This window comes from Balaenoptera borealis (genome assembly GCF_965194805.1).
Source record: "Balaenoptera borealis genome assembly, chromosome: 8".
Taxonomy (NCBI): domain Eukaryota; kingdom Metazoa; phylum Chordata; class Mammalia; order Artiodactyla; family Balaenopteridae; genus Balaenoptera; species Balaenoptera borealis.
In genome coordinates, this window is record NC_138865.1 from 93,281,055 (window position 1) to 93,296,331 (window position 15,277).

At 32.7% G+C, this 15,277-nt stretch overlaps 1 protein-coding gene and 1 long non-coding RNA gene across 2 annotated transcripts in view; one reads left to right on the forward strand and one right to left on the reverse strand.

Moving 5' to 3' along the window:
* Positions 1-15,277, reverse strand: part of LOC309634319 — a 731,543-nt gene that overhangs the window by 43,917 nt on the left and 672,349 nt on the right. The window lies entirely within an intron of this gene.
* The window catches only part of CYLC2 (cylicin 2), a gene marked incomplete at its 5' end in the record, with an annotated part of 39,726 nt that overhangs the window by 2,036 nt on the left and 22,413 nt on the right, over positions 1-15,277 (forward strand). Inside the window, one exon of the mRNA XM_082403041.1 lies at positions 14,333-14,454. Within this exon, the coding sequence (XP_082259167.1) occupies positions 14,333-14,454 (122 nt within the window). The remainder of the gene's footprint in view (positions 1-14,332; positions 14,455-15,277) is intronic.

The window sequence follows — 15,277 nt, forward strand, 5'->3', positions numbered from 1 at the left end:
AAGATACATGCACCCCTATATTCATAGCAGCACTATTTATAATAGTCAAGACATGGAAACAACCTAAATGTCCATCAACAGATGAATGGATAAAGAAGATGTGATATATACACACACACCCAATGGAATATTACTCAACCATAAAAAGATTGAAATAATGCCATTTGCAGCAACATGGATGAACCTAGAGATTATCATACTAAATGAAGTAAGTCAGAAAGAGAAAGACAAATACCATATGATATCACTTATATGTGGAATCTAAAATATGCCACAAATTAACTTATCTATGAAACAGAAACAGACTCACAGATATAGAGAGCAGACTTGTGGTTGCCAAGGGGGATGGGGGAGGGAAGGATTGGGAGTTTGGGATTAGCAGATTCAAGCTATTATATACAGGATGGATAAAAAACCAGGTCCTACTGTATAGCACAGGAAACTATATTCAATATTTTGTGATAAACCACAATGGAAAAGATAGTGAAAAAGGATATACATATGTATAACTGAATCACTTTGTTGTATAGCAGAAATTAACACAACATTGTACATCAACTAAACTTCAATAAAATTTAAAAAAAACAAACAAACTACTCTTTAGGGGAAAAAATGTCAGTTGAAATTCCCCAAAAGGAGCTAAATAATGGCAACATTTTCAAATATTACTCTAGTAGTATTTTTATTCATCTATTAGTGGGGTGGAGTGGTAGGTAGAATTAAAATTATCTAACTCAGCTCTGTCAGTAAATTGGTAATTTTAATAATCACCTAGCCTTCTTTAAAACCTTGTATCTATGAGTAACCCATAAGGTTACAATGGGAAAAGGCAATGTAAAGTTATGCACATGATTTAACAAAAGATACATGACTGTCAGGGAAGTTAGAATTACAACCAAGCTTAATAGATAAATGTTTAGATTCATCCTTTTCATCAATAAATTAAAACTATATGAAAAATTGAAACAATCTTTTTATTAAGATGTAAAATCAATTGGTTATTTTGAAACTACCAGTTGTATTTAGTCAGTAATAATGAATGAAAGTAAACACCAATATTAGACTGAATATTAGAGAACATAAAACACAAGTAATAGTAGCTCTTCTTGTTTTCCCCTTTAACTCTCAGTGCTCTTGGCCTCTTTATGATGTCACCTCTCAACATCACTAATTTGAACTCACAGTGCTTAAGCCCTGGCAAATCATAGGTGGGGGAAATGTCTGTACCAAGATTGTAAGTCCTCTTGTCAAATTTTATGTTTTAAAATAACTGAAATGCTCTAGTTAACTTTACATTTATTCTCTTTAATGTAAAGAGATGTTTGTTATATTATTATTATTATGTCACCGACAAACAAGAGAGTGTGTGTTTAGCAGACACTTATGTCCTCAAGCAATATCATAAGTTGTTCTGATCCAAGACTTAACTAATTCATTCACTTGGGTAAAATATATACATGGCTATGGATAATTCTTTTTCCATGTGATTCTTCATTTTTTTATCATATTGTATTTTGGATCATATAGAATGAAAGAATTCATGATTGACATTCAGATAACTATCATCTCCTTAGAGGTCATTTGGAAATTTATAAGAACATTTTTTTTTGTAACAGTGACTAAGGAGTGCTGCTGAACTTTAGAGAGCATGGGTCAAGGGTGTTAAACCTTTGGTAGTAAGTGGGGCAGCCCAACACAAAGAAGAATAACTAAACACTAATGGTATCCCCTTGAGAAATATTGAGTATGCAAAAGTACTTTGCAATGAAAAGCAGACTATGCAGACATGGGAAGTTTGATGATAATAGTGTCCTTATTCTTAATTTATCTTGTGTTAAAGTGAGGTAGGAAAATAAAATCTTTCAATTATGTATACCTTTTTACTGTGAAGACATGGAACAAAGGCAAAGGCATGTAACTCTGAAATGTAAAGGAAAGTGTAACTGGGTTTTCTTTGGACACTACTGTTAAAGAAAAGATAAAACACAAATCTTGAAAATAAAACAGGCTTCCCGGTGCCTACCTCATTATAATACAATCACTACTTTAAAGACAATCTTTAGTAAAATGTTTGACTGTATTTGCCCTGATTACTTTAGATGTTGAGTGACTTGCTCACTATTACACAGTAATCTCTGCTTGGCAATACACCATGACAGAATAACATCATATTGTACTTACTTTAAAATGTTTAAGCACAATAAAATATTGATTTCATTACTACTATCATGAGGATTGTATAGCTTTCAAAGAACTTCACCATAATGGTTAAAAACCTATTTTTGGTTTTATGACTATTTCTTTATGTTGTTTTCTACTGTAATCCCCAAACTCTTGTGCTATTGTAGAATAAAAGTGTGGTTGAATTCATAATCAAATGGCCTCATTGTTAGCCAATGAAGCCCACATAAAAATCCTTAATATAAAATTTTCATATTTCCTTAGGCTCAAGTGGCAACTTCCCATTCTCTTAACAGAGAATTTGAGATGCAGAAAATAATTTTCTGCTTGTCTTTCCTCTGAACTCTTCTAACAATGATAGGAACTTAATATTAGACTTACATTTCTGTGCCATGACTACCAACTTTGTACCTGATAAAGAAAATTCTCCTCTTTGAGCTCAGTACACCCCCCGCCCACTCAATCTTCTTTAATACCTTTATTCATCCAAACCGCAACAACCCAACTCAAGAGTTTCACCTCTTCTTACCTTTGTCTTCAATTCAGGTTGTGTCAGTCAACTCAATCCCTCCATTATTAATACTGAATAGGTCTAAGACATCTGAGGGAAGTGCGAGAGGTTTGCCCAAAGATTTGGCATCAGATAGGTATCTAAAAATCTGAACTTTAAAAACTTCCAACGTTAGCTTCCAGATCTCATATCCACTGTACATTTTATCTTTCTCTCCCTTGTGCTGCATTAATAAGTCCTCTCTTACTATCTTGGCCTAGGGATTCACCTTGATATAAAACAGGATTTATTGACCTTGGCACTATTGACATTTTAGGGGGGATAACTCTTTATTGGAGTTGAGGACTGGGTGGGGGGCAGGGAGGAATGGGGGTCCTGTGCATTATAAGATGTTTAGTAGCATTTGTGGTTCCCTACGTACTAGATGTCAGTATCAGCAAGTATGTGTGCACACATGCGTATGCACACACACACGCACACAACTGTGACAATCAAAAATATCTCAGACATTGCAAAATATCCCCTGGGGGAGGAGATTCAAAATACACTCAGGTTGAGAAACACTGCTCTAGAAAATGTTAGAAAAAGACAGGAAATCTCAGGATACTACACATAGAGCCATCCCTCAGCAAGAAAATAACCATGTGGCTCTTGACCTTTGCCTTTACATCGAGACCCCTCTAGCAATACAACAATGACTCAGGCCCCAGTCCATCCCTGGAAAACTTTCTGCTAAGTCCTTTGTGGCCTTATTTACTGTGCATCTGATACAGAATCCCAAAATCCAGAGCCTGCTGTCAGGATATATTGGGATATATATATATGAAATAGAAGACTGCTCAGCCATAAAAAAGAATAAAATTGTGCCATTTGCAACAACATAGATGGACTTGAAGAGTATTATGTTAAGTGAAATAAGTCACACAGAGAAAGATAAACATTGTATGATATCACTTACATATAGAATCTAAAAAATAAAATAAAACAAACTAGTGAATATAACAAAAAAGAAACAGACTCACAGATATAGAGAACAAACTTGTGATTACCAGTGGAGAGAGGGAAGTGGGGAGGGGCAATAAAGGGGTAGGGGATTAAAAGGTACAAACTATTATGTATAAATTAAGCTACAAGGATATATTATACAACACAGGGAATATAGCCAATATTTTATAATAGCTATAAATGGAGCATAACTTTTAAAATTGTGAATCACTATATTGTACACCTGTAACTTACATAATATTGTACATCAACTATACTTCAATAAAAAAAAAGACATCAACAAAATGAAACTGGAGGCAATATCACATTATTGAGAGTCCTTACCCTTTGAATTTATTATACATTTTAAAATCATATCCAAACAGGGACACTGTAAAAGAAAAAGGTAAAGGTGGGTGTATTTTGTGCTTAAAGTTTTCAGACTAAAAAAAAAAAAAATCCCACAAAGTTGGTTAAATGTTTACCCCTTTAACAAAATACCTTTTTCTATTGGCAATATAGAAACAGATTCTTCTCTTAAAAAATGAACTCTCCATGTCTCCCATGTCTCCTACTTTGGGATCTCAACTTTTTATTCAGGAAAACCTAAAGCTAGCTTCCCTTTCTAAGTCATGAACATACTACATTCCACAATGCTGACAATGTGTATCTTCTTTACATAAAAAAGCTGACAGACACTGAGACTGATTTTGAAATGTTTAGATGTGTGGACCTGAACTGAAGGCAGATTTGTGGCTTCTGTGTTCCATTTAATCTTAGTTAAGATGAAGTATTAGTTATTGTGTGTGTGTGTATGTGTGTGTGTGTGTGTGTGTGTATATATTCCAAGACCTTAATTCAAAAACTAGGCATATCACAAAATAACAACCGTTTGACTTAATTGTTGTGTTTCTTCTTCTTTTTAGAGTAAGTAATTAAATTAGACCATCTCCACACTTTTGAGGGACTTTTTAAAAAGGATAGAAATAAATTTATATTCACATAAAAATAGTTTTCAAATAAAAACCAATAAAACATACACTGAGAGTTCGTGTTTTTTTCATAAGAAACTTCAAGAATTGAATCTGAATGCATCCTGGTCTAGAAAATTTCTTGACTGTCCCAGAGAGACAAGGGGAGAGATGCTGTCACCAGCAGAACTAGACTTAGGGGAAAGAATGGAAAAATTCTCTCTAGTCCTAAAAAATTAAATTGATTTAACTGCTTATGACATATGTAAATTTACATAGAGAGTGAGAACTATGGTATTTGGATCATTGCTATTTTAGGGGTCCTATAAATTCTTCTCAGTAAAAATAATACTAAATGTATTGAATTGTCACTAACTCTAACCTAACCAACCTTAAGAAACATAAGAATTTTCAACCACACCATTAAGTTACATTTTGCCAGTTTCCAGTCAGTCCATTCTGCCTCTCCCCCACAAATGGCTGCTAAGTTACCATAGAAAATCTTGCCTATTCTTGAGATTAACACAAATTAAATCATAACGTATATGCTTTTGGGTTTCTGGATTTTTTTCTTTCAGTATAATATTTTTTTTTGGATTCATCCATGTTTCCATGTTGCATACATCAGTAATACATTCCTTTACATAGCTGAGTAGTATTCCATTGCATGAATATACCATACTTAGTTTATCCATTCTCCTGTTGATCACTTTAGTTTTGGATTATTATGGGTTACTTTAGTTTTGGGTTATTATGAATAAAGTTGCTATAAACAGTTTTCCCAAGTTTTTTGGAGATTTCTCTTGGGTAAGCTACTAGTGGAAATGCTGAACCATACATAGAACATGTATATGTTTAACTTTATTTTTAAAAAATCAAGGGACTTCTCTGGTGGTCCAGTGGTTAAAACTTCACCTTCCAATGCAGGGGGTGTGGGTTCGATCCCTGGTCAGGGAGCTAAGATCCCACATGTCTTGCAGCCAAAAAACCAAAGCATAAAACAGAAGCAATGTTGTAACAAATTCAATAAAGACTTTAAAAATGGTCCACATCAAAAAAAAAAAAACTTAAAAAAAAAATTAAAAAAAAAAATCAAGTGGTATTCCAAGGTGGTTGTACCATTTGTACCTTCACCACTGATGCTGAACATGTCAGATGCTCTATATTGTAGCTGATGACTGGTGTCATTAATCCTTAACTTTAGCTCTTCTAGTGGGTTTAAAGGGTTCTTTTACTTCTAATCAGATATATATGTGTGTGTGTGTGTGTGTGTGTGTGTGTGTGTGTGTATGTGTGTGTGTGTGTGTGTGTGTGTGTGTGTGTATATTTTTTTTTTTCCTTTTCATCTTTAATTTCCCTGAGGAATTTTTTTTTTTTTTAGTTCTCTTATACAGGTCTCACATATATTTCAATAAAATTATTTAAAAATAATTTTTGTTATTACAAATTATACTATTATATTGTTTTCTTAAATTTATATGCCCAACTTTTCTAGTTATAGAAATATAATTAGTTGATATAATTAGACCTTGTATCATATGATCTTATTATGTTCAATAAATAGCTCTAAATTATTTTTTAGGTGTCATTGGATATTCTACTTACTAAACAATGCCCTCTGTGAATAAAGTCCAATTTTACTTCTTCCTTTCCATTTTAATGTTTTTATTGCCTTATGGAACAAAACAGCATCTGGATTACAATGCTGAATGAAGTGAGCATCCATGCCTTGTTTACAGTTTATAGAGGAAAGACAGTCAATATTCCACCATTAATTAATTTTATTTTAATAGTAACTATTGTCAGGACTCATTTAATCTATTTGAGGAAGATGCCTTCGATTCCTAGTGTTCTCAGAGTTTTAAAATTATGAATGAATGTTACTCTTTTTCAAAACTTCTTCTGCATATCTTGAGATAATCAGATGAATTTTCTTATATGTTATTTGGAGTGATTGCAATGATTAATTCATATATATTAAACCAACTAGTTTACACTGCATAGAGTAAACCTCAATGATCATGGTATGTTAGCCTTTTTATATATTGTTCAGCAAGATTAATAAATTGTTAAGGAATTTTTGCATCTATGTTAATGCATGGTATTAGTCTATAATATACATTGCTGGTAATGTCCTTGAGACATTTTGGTGACAGGGTTATTTATATTGATCTCAAAAATGAGTTTAAATATCTTCCCACTTCCTCTTGTTTCTGAAAAACTTGTGTAGAGTTGTTAGTATTTTTCCTTAAGTTTTTAATTGGATTTATCAGTAAAACTCCATGGGCCTGTGCCTTCTTTTCTGGGAAGGTTTTTGATAGTGAATTAAATTTATTTAATAATTATAGGGCTATTCACATTTTTGTTGTTTCATCTTGTGTCAGTATTGGTAAATAAACTGAGTTTTACAAGGAGCTCGTCTATTTCACTTGAGTTGCTCAGTTTATTATAATAAAATTGTTACTGATATTCCTCATTATCCTTTAAAATCTATATAATTACAAAACCTTCATCTCTCCTGATATTGGTAATTTGTGTGTTCTCTCTGTTTTTCTTCATCAGTTTTTCTAAAAGTTAATAAATTTTAATAATCTTTTCAAAAACAAATTTTGGATTTTTATATTTGCTCTAATTTGTTTTTTTTTAATTTTTATTTTATATTGGAGTATAGCTGATTTACAACATTGTGTTAATTTCAGGTGTACAGCAAAGTGATTCAGTTATACATATACATATATCTATTCTTTTTCAAATTCTTATCCCATTTAGGTTATTGCAGAATATTGAGCATGGTTCCCTGTGCTATACAGTAGGTCCTTCTTGGTTATCTACTTTTAAATATAGCAGTGTGTATATGTCAATTCCAAATTCCCAATTTATCCATATGCCTCACCTTTCCTTTTTGGTAACCATAAGTTTGTTTACTATGTCTGTGTGTCTGTTTCTGTTTTGTAAAGAAGTTCATTTGTATCATTTTTTTTTTTTTTAGATTCCGCATATAAGTGGTATCATATGATATTTGTCTTTTTCTGTCTGACTTACTTCACTTAGTATGATAATCTCCAGGTCCATCCATGTTCCTGCAAATGGCATAATTTCATTCTTTTTAATGGCTGAGTAATATTCCACTGCATATGTGTACCACATCTTCTTTATCCATTCATCTGTCAATGGACATTTAGGTTGCTTCCATGTCTTGCCTATTATAAACAGTGCTGCAATGAACACTGGGGTGCATGTATCCTTTTGAACCATGCTTTTCTCCAGATATATGCCGAGGAGTGGGACTGCTGGATCATATGGTAGCTCTATTTTTAGTTTTTTCAGGAACCTCCATACTGTTCTCCATAGTGGCTATACCAATTTATATTCCCACCAACACTGTAGGAGGGTTCCCTTTTCTCCACACTCTATCCAGCATTTATTGTTTGTAGACTTTTTGATGATGGCCATTCTGACTGGCGTGAGGTGATATCCCATTGTAGTTTTGATTTGCATTTCTCTACTGATTAGTGATGTTGAGCATATTTTCACGTCCCTCTTGGCCATCTGTATGTCTTCTTCAGTGAAATGTCTATTTAGGTCTTCTGCCCACTTTTTGATTGGGTTGTTTCTTTTTTTTTGATATTGAGCTGCATGTGCTGTTTGTAAATTTTGGAGATTAATCCCTTGTTGGTCACAATGTTTGCAAATATTTCTCCCATTCTGTGGGTTGTCTTTTCTTTTTGCTTATGGTTTGCTTTACTGTGCAAAAGCTTTTGAGTTTAATTAGGTCCCATTTGATTCTTTTTATTTTTATTTCCATTACTCTAGGAGATGCACTGAAAAAGATATTGCTACGATTTATGTCAAAGAGTGTTTTGCCTATGTTTTCCTCTAAGAGTTTTACAGTATCCAGTCTTACATTTAGGTTTTTAGTCCATTTTAAGTTTGTTCTTGTGTACGGTGTTAGAGAATGTTTTAATTTCATTCTTTTACATGTAGCTGTCTAGTTTTCCCAGTATGATTTATTGAAGAGACTGTCTTCTCTCCACTGTATAGTCATGCCCTCTTTTGTCATAGAGTAATTGACCATAGGTGCGTGGGTTTATTTCTGGGCTTTCTATTCTGTTACATTGATCTATATTTCTGTTTTTGTACCAGTACTATATTGTTTTGATTACCGTAGGTTAGTAGTATAGTCTGAAGTCAGGGAGCCTGATTCCTACAGCTATGTTTTTCTTTCTCAAGATTGATTTTGGGACTTCCTTGGTGGTCCAGTGGTTAAGAAAAGAATCCACACTTCCAATGCAGGGGGCACAGGTTTGATCCCTGGTGGGGGAACTAAGACCCCACATGCCGTGTGGTGTGGCCAAAAAAAAAAAAAAAAAAAAGATTGATTTAGCTAGTCAGGGTCTTTTGTGTCTCCATACAAATTTTAAAATTTTTTGTTCTAGTTCTGTGAAAAATGCCACTGGTAATTTTATAGGGATTGCAATGAATCTGTAAATTGCCTTGAGCAATATAGTTGTTTTGACAATATTGATTATTCCAGTCCAAGAATGTGGAACATCTTTCCATCTGTTTGTGTCATCTTCAGTTTCTTTCAGCAGCAGCTTACAGTTTTCAGAGTGCAGGTCTTTTGCCTCCTTAGGTAGGTTTATTCCTAGATATTTTATTCTTTTTGATGCGATGGTACATGGGATTGTTTCTTTAATTTCTCTTTCTGATATTTCATTGTTAGTGTATAGATATGCAACAGATTTCTGTGTATTAATTTTATATCCTGCAATTTTAGCAAATTCATTGATGAGCTCTAGTAGTTTTCTGGTAGCATCTTTAGGATTTTCTATGTAAAGTACCATGTCATCTGCAAAGAGAGACAGTTTTACTTCTTTTCCAATTTGGATTCCTTTTATTTCTTTTTTTCCCCTCTGATTGCTGTGGCTAGGACTTCCAAGTCTATGTTGAATAAAAATGGTAAGAGTGGACATCCTTGTCCTGTTCCTGATCTTAGAGTAGATGCTTTCAGCTTTTCACCATTGAGTATGTTGTTAGCTGTAGGTTTGTAACATATAGCCTTTATTATATTGAGGTGTGTTCCCTCATTGCCCACTTTCTGGAGAGTTTTTATCATAAATGGGTGTTAAATTTTGTTAAAAGCTTTTTCTGCATCTATTGAGATGATCATATGGTTTTTATTCTCCAATTTGTTAATGTAGTGTATCACACTGATTGACTTGAGGATACTGAAAAATCCTTGCATCCTTGGGATAAATCCCACTTGGTAGTGGTGTATGATCCTTTTAATGCATTGTTGGATTCTGTTTGCTAGTATTTTGTTGAGGATTTTTGCGTCTATGTTCATCAGTGTATGGCCTGTAATTTTCTTTTTTTTGTGTGTGTGGTATCTTTGTCTGGTTTTGGTATCAGGGCAATGGTGGCCTCATAGAATGAGTTTGAGAGTGTTCCTCCCTCTGCATCTTTTTGGAAGAGTTGAGAAGGATAGGTTTTAGCTCTTCTCTAAATATCTGATAGACTTGCCTGTGAAGCCATCTGGTCCTGTACTTTGTTGAGAGTTTTTTAATCACAGTTTCAATTTCAATACTTGTGATCAGTCTGTTCATATTTTCTATTTATTCCTAGTTTAGTCTTGGGAGACTGTACCTTTCTAAGAATGTGTCAATTTCTTCTAGGTCTTCCATTTTATTGGAATATAGTGGCTGTAGTAATCTCTTATGATACTTTGTATTTCTGTGCTGTCAGTTGTAACTTCCTATTTTTCATTTCTAATTTTATTGATTTGACCCCTCTTCCTTTTTTTCTGGATGAGTTTCACTAAAGGTTTATCTTCTCAAAGAACCAGCTTTTAGTTTCATTGATCTTTTCTATTGTCTTCTTCATCTCTATTTCATTTATTTCTGCTCTGATCTTTATGATTTCTTTCCTTCTACTAATTTTGGGTTTTGCTTGTTCTTCTTTCTCTAGTTGCTTTAGGTGTAAGGTTAGATTGTTTGAGATTTTTCTTGTTTCCTGAGGTAAGATTGTATTGCTATCAACTTCCCTCTTAGAACTTCTTTTGCTGTGTCCCATAGGTTTTGGGTCATCATGCTGTCATTGTCATTTGTCTCTAGGTATTTTTTTTACTTCCTCTTTCATTTCTTCAGTGATCCACATTGTTTAGCCTTCACATATCTATGTTTTTTTACAGTTTTTTTTTTTTTCTTGTAGTTGACTTCTAATCTCATAGCCTTGTGGTTGGAAAAGATGCTTGATATGTTTTCAGTTTTCTTAAATTTACTGAGGCTCACTTTGGGGCCCTGCATGAGATCAACCCCGGAGAATGTTCCACAGGCATTTGAAAAGAATGTGTATTCTGCTGCTTTTGGATGGAATGCTCTAAAAATATCAATTAAGTGCATCTGGTCTAATGTGTCACTTAAGGCCTGTGTTGCCTTATTGATTTTCTGTCTGGGTGATCTTTCCACTGATAAAAGTGGGGTTATATTTGCTCTAATTTTGTTTCTCTTTCACTGATTTTTCTTGCTTAAGCTTTATTATTTTCTCCCTTTAACTTTGACTTTAGTTTGATATTTTCCTAATTTTAAAGCAATAATTTACAACACTGATTTTAAACTTTTTTCTAATAAAATGCATTAAAGCTATAAAGTTCTCTCTATGTACTGTCTGCAGTATTCCACAATTTTTGTTATAAATTATTATCCATTTGCTTCTTTTTCATAAGTGTGCATTGTAAATTGTTTGACCGCTGGTTATGTAGAAGGAGGTGTTTATGTTTCAAATGTTTATGTACTTTCAATATACTGTTGACCCATGAATAACATGGGCTCTAGGGGAGCCAATCCCCACAAAGTCAAAAATCCACACAGAACTTAATAGTTGGCCCTCCAAATCTGTGGTATTACATTCAGGGATTCAACCAACCACAGATCTTGCAGTATGGTTGTATTATTGAAAAATATCCACATATAAGTGGGCCCATGAAGTTCAAACCCTTGCTGTTCAAGGGTCAACTGTAATTTTGTTATTGATTTTTAATTCAATTGCTTTATGATCAAAGAATATTCCTCAGAGATTACACAGAAATTAATGGACCGTGCCTATGTACCACTTTCTAAATCTCAAATTTAATAATATTGTTTTATGACATAGTTCCTCTTTCAGAGCATTTAGAAAAGAGAAGTTCATAACCATGGTTGAAAATCAAAATTTCTTCAGCAGTGTATAAATGTAGATTGGCTAGGTTTAAACCTAGAGATATAGTAGGGTGAGTAATTTTAATGCACGCCCTCAGTTAAGAAATCACTAGACCAGGTAACTTATTAGTCAACACATCCTGAATTTTATTCAATTAATTCATTCAAATTTTTGTAGAGTGGCAAAAATGTGCCAGGTTTTTAATGGGAACAAAAATTTTAATGAAGGTACCAAGATACTTCTGTACTGCACTTTATTCTTAATATTTACGTAATGTTAAAATAAGGAAAACACTGTATGAGCATGTGTGTTTTTATGTGTGTGTGTATGCGTGTGTGTGTAAGCCCCAAACTCATTCATGATCAACAATGACATTATTTCTGTAATATAATGGGATGATGTATAAAAATATTTCTTTAACAGATCTTAATATGTGCCTCCATTACAAATAAATAAGAATTAGATATAAAACTCCCCTTTGTGAGAATAAACATGCTCATATAGTACTAAGACAAATGGAAATTTGTAAATAGAAACTACTTTGCAGCATAGTTTTATTTCTCATATTTTCCTAGAGAAGAAAAAAAGTCAAAATCCATATCAATGCTTGTGGTATACACTGACAAACACACACACACACACACATGCACACATTCACAGACAGACATGCATGCCATTGAGTGATTTGGATTTGGTTAAATTCTGAGATTATTTTGAGGATCTGATTTCACCTAGGCATAGTGTTTTTAAGATGATGTCTTATAATTCTTACAATGTCTTATAGTTCAATTTTAAGAGAATTTGGAGCATAAAGTGGGGGAAAATTCAATCATGGTGTCACATTAAAAAGCCCATAAATGTCCATATTTCAGATATGCATTTTGGTGAGGTTTTTTTTTAATGTTTTTATCCATCTTGTTTTAGTTATGTTGAAGTTTGTGTTAAAAACACATATTTGCTCATTTCTATTTTTCTAGGATGAAGTAATCTTACATAATAATAGAGATCTAAGAATGTAAAATATTTCTCTAGCTGGTCGTGGCAAGTGTTTATGTACAATAATGATCATTAAATAGAGTGATTTTTTATAAATTAATTAAAACTTTCCCCTCTTATTTTAATAGCCAAAAAATAAACTTTGGGACATATGATAATTACATCCCAGGTAAGAAAGTTCAATTTTTTTAAACAGGTATGATTAATTTTAGGGATAAGTGATAAACAACAGCTGTCATGGAATATTATTAAAAATCAGCTTTTAATTTTGCTAAGCACCTTTCTCATGGGCTCATTGAATACCTTCTAAAGATATTTTGTCTTAATATCCACAGAAGATTAAGTGAATATGTTCAGCAACATAAAGGTGGACATATTTACATGTTAGAACTCAAACAGTTAGATAATCTTACAGTTGAAAGGCAGTGTAAAAAAATGGATAAATAACTTCTTACCTGTGTCAGGAATGTCTTCTGCTACATTGCTGATATTCTATATCGGACATATAATTGACAAAAAAATTCATTACTTGACAAGGCCAGTCAATCTGATGGTGAAGGACTTCTTATATCAAGTAATCAATTTTCTCTCATATATTAAACTTAAATATATCTTTCATTCTGCATATTTTCTCATTGATCCTGATTCTATCTTTAGGAGACTCACAGGACAAGTCTATTTTCTCTTATATACAGCATTTTTGTACACACTTAAATAGAGTGAGGATATCTCTCTCACAGGTCTTATTGGTAACCTAAATATTTTTAACCATTTATATTATAGTTTCCATGTAACTCGACCCTCACAATCACAATTCTGTAGGTACTCTTTATTTATCGATTTTCTTCATTAGTATGCCACCGATGACAACGCAGTTCTTGGGTGTATGACATTTACTCTTGTAGCTTAGAATATGGTTACTAACTAAGGGAATCTTAAGTGTTAGCCTTTACATTCAGTCATATATTTACTGAATATTTTAAATAGGAACTGTGCTAAGTACTCTGGGAGCTACAGAAGTAGCTACCATATTTTCTGTTCTCAGTAGAATTGTATTCTAACCAAATGAGTATAAAGCAGAAATCTAGACTGGAAGAGATAGAAAGATTAAAAGGAAACAGTAAAACTGTTTTTTTCCATTTACATTACAGACTATACTAGTTTCACAATGACTATATAATTAACTATAAAACTAGTCAAAATTTTAAAAAATCAAATTTTATTTTCTCATATTAATAGTACAGAATTTCAAATATTACCAAATACATGAAGCCATAATTTGAATCATTTATTTATTAATTTACTTATGATTACTTACTGCCATTTTATTTATTTTTTAATTTTTTTCTAAACCAAACCAAATTTATTTATGAATTATTAACCTCTTGACAGTACTTGGGCAATGGGAAAGAATGGGCAAGAGAAACTTACTGCCATTTTAGATAAAATTCTATTTATTCTGAAGTGTATGCTTAATGTTTTCTTATTTTAGTCAGTGAATTAAGTAAAAAATCATGGAATCAGCAACATTTTGCCCTGGTATTTCCCAAACCACCACGGCCAGGAAAAAGAAGGAGATCAAAACCTTCCCAACTACAAGACAAAACAGTTCCTGTGAGTATTGAAAAGATCACATAATTTTACTGGTAATAATCTTGTGAAATCATGTATAGCTATATATGTTACAGATCATTGTTGACCAATGGGATTTCTGTGATGATGGAAGTATTTTATATCTTTGCATTCCAATTCCAATATGGCTACTGAACACTTGAAATGAGGCTAGTGCAACTGAGCAGTTGAATTTTACATTCAATTTGATTCAGTTCACATGTGGCTTTTAAATTGTACAGCACAGTTAAAGGTAACTCAATTCTACTACTTGGAGAAAGTAGATATATTTAATTTGCATTTCAGTGTATACAAATTATTCCCTTATTTCATATTAAATATTTGCTCAGTAATCCCACATTATAGAAAATATGTATCCAAGAAGCACAGAACTCTGGAGATCCTAATGCTACAGTTAGTATGAGCATTCAGAAAATATTCCCCAGTTGGAGAAACCCCCTCATGAGAATCATGGAGTTACATTATACACTAAGGAAGTTTCAATGTTTTCTCATTTCCTATAATATAGAATTCCGGATTTTGAATATTAGAAGATTAATATTTCCCAATGTTTCTGGAATCATCAAGGAATATGAAAATGTTCCAAGAAAAGTTTTCACAAAATAACATATCATCAACTCTTGTTTATTTTAGGGAATGTATTTAATCAGTAGTAACCTAGGTTTCTTCTAGGTTTTCTCATCTTTTTAAAATTTTCCTTTCTTTCTTTATTAAATTTATTTTTCCAGCCATTAACATTCTTTCCAAAATTTGCTATTTTTGCAATTAAGCTTTTAAAAATATTTGATTAGGAGTTGAAAACAGA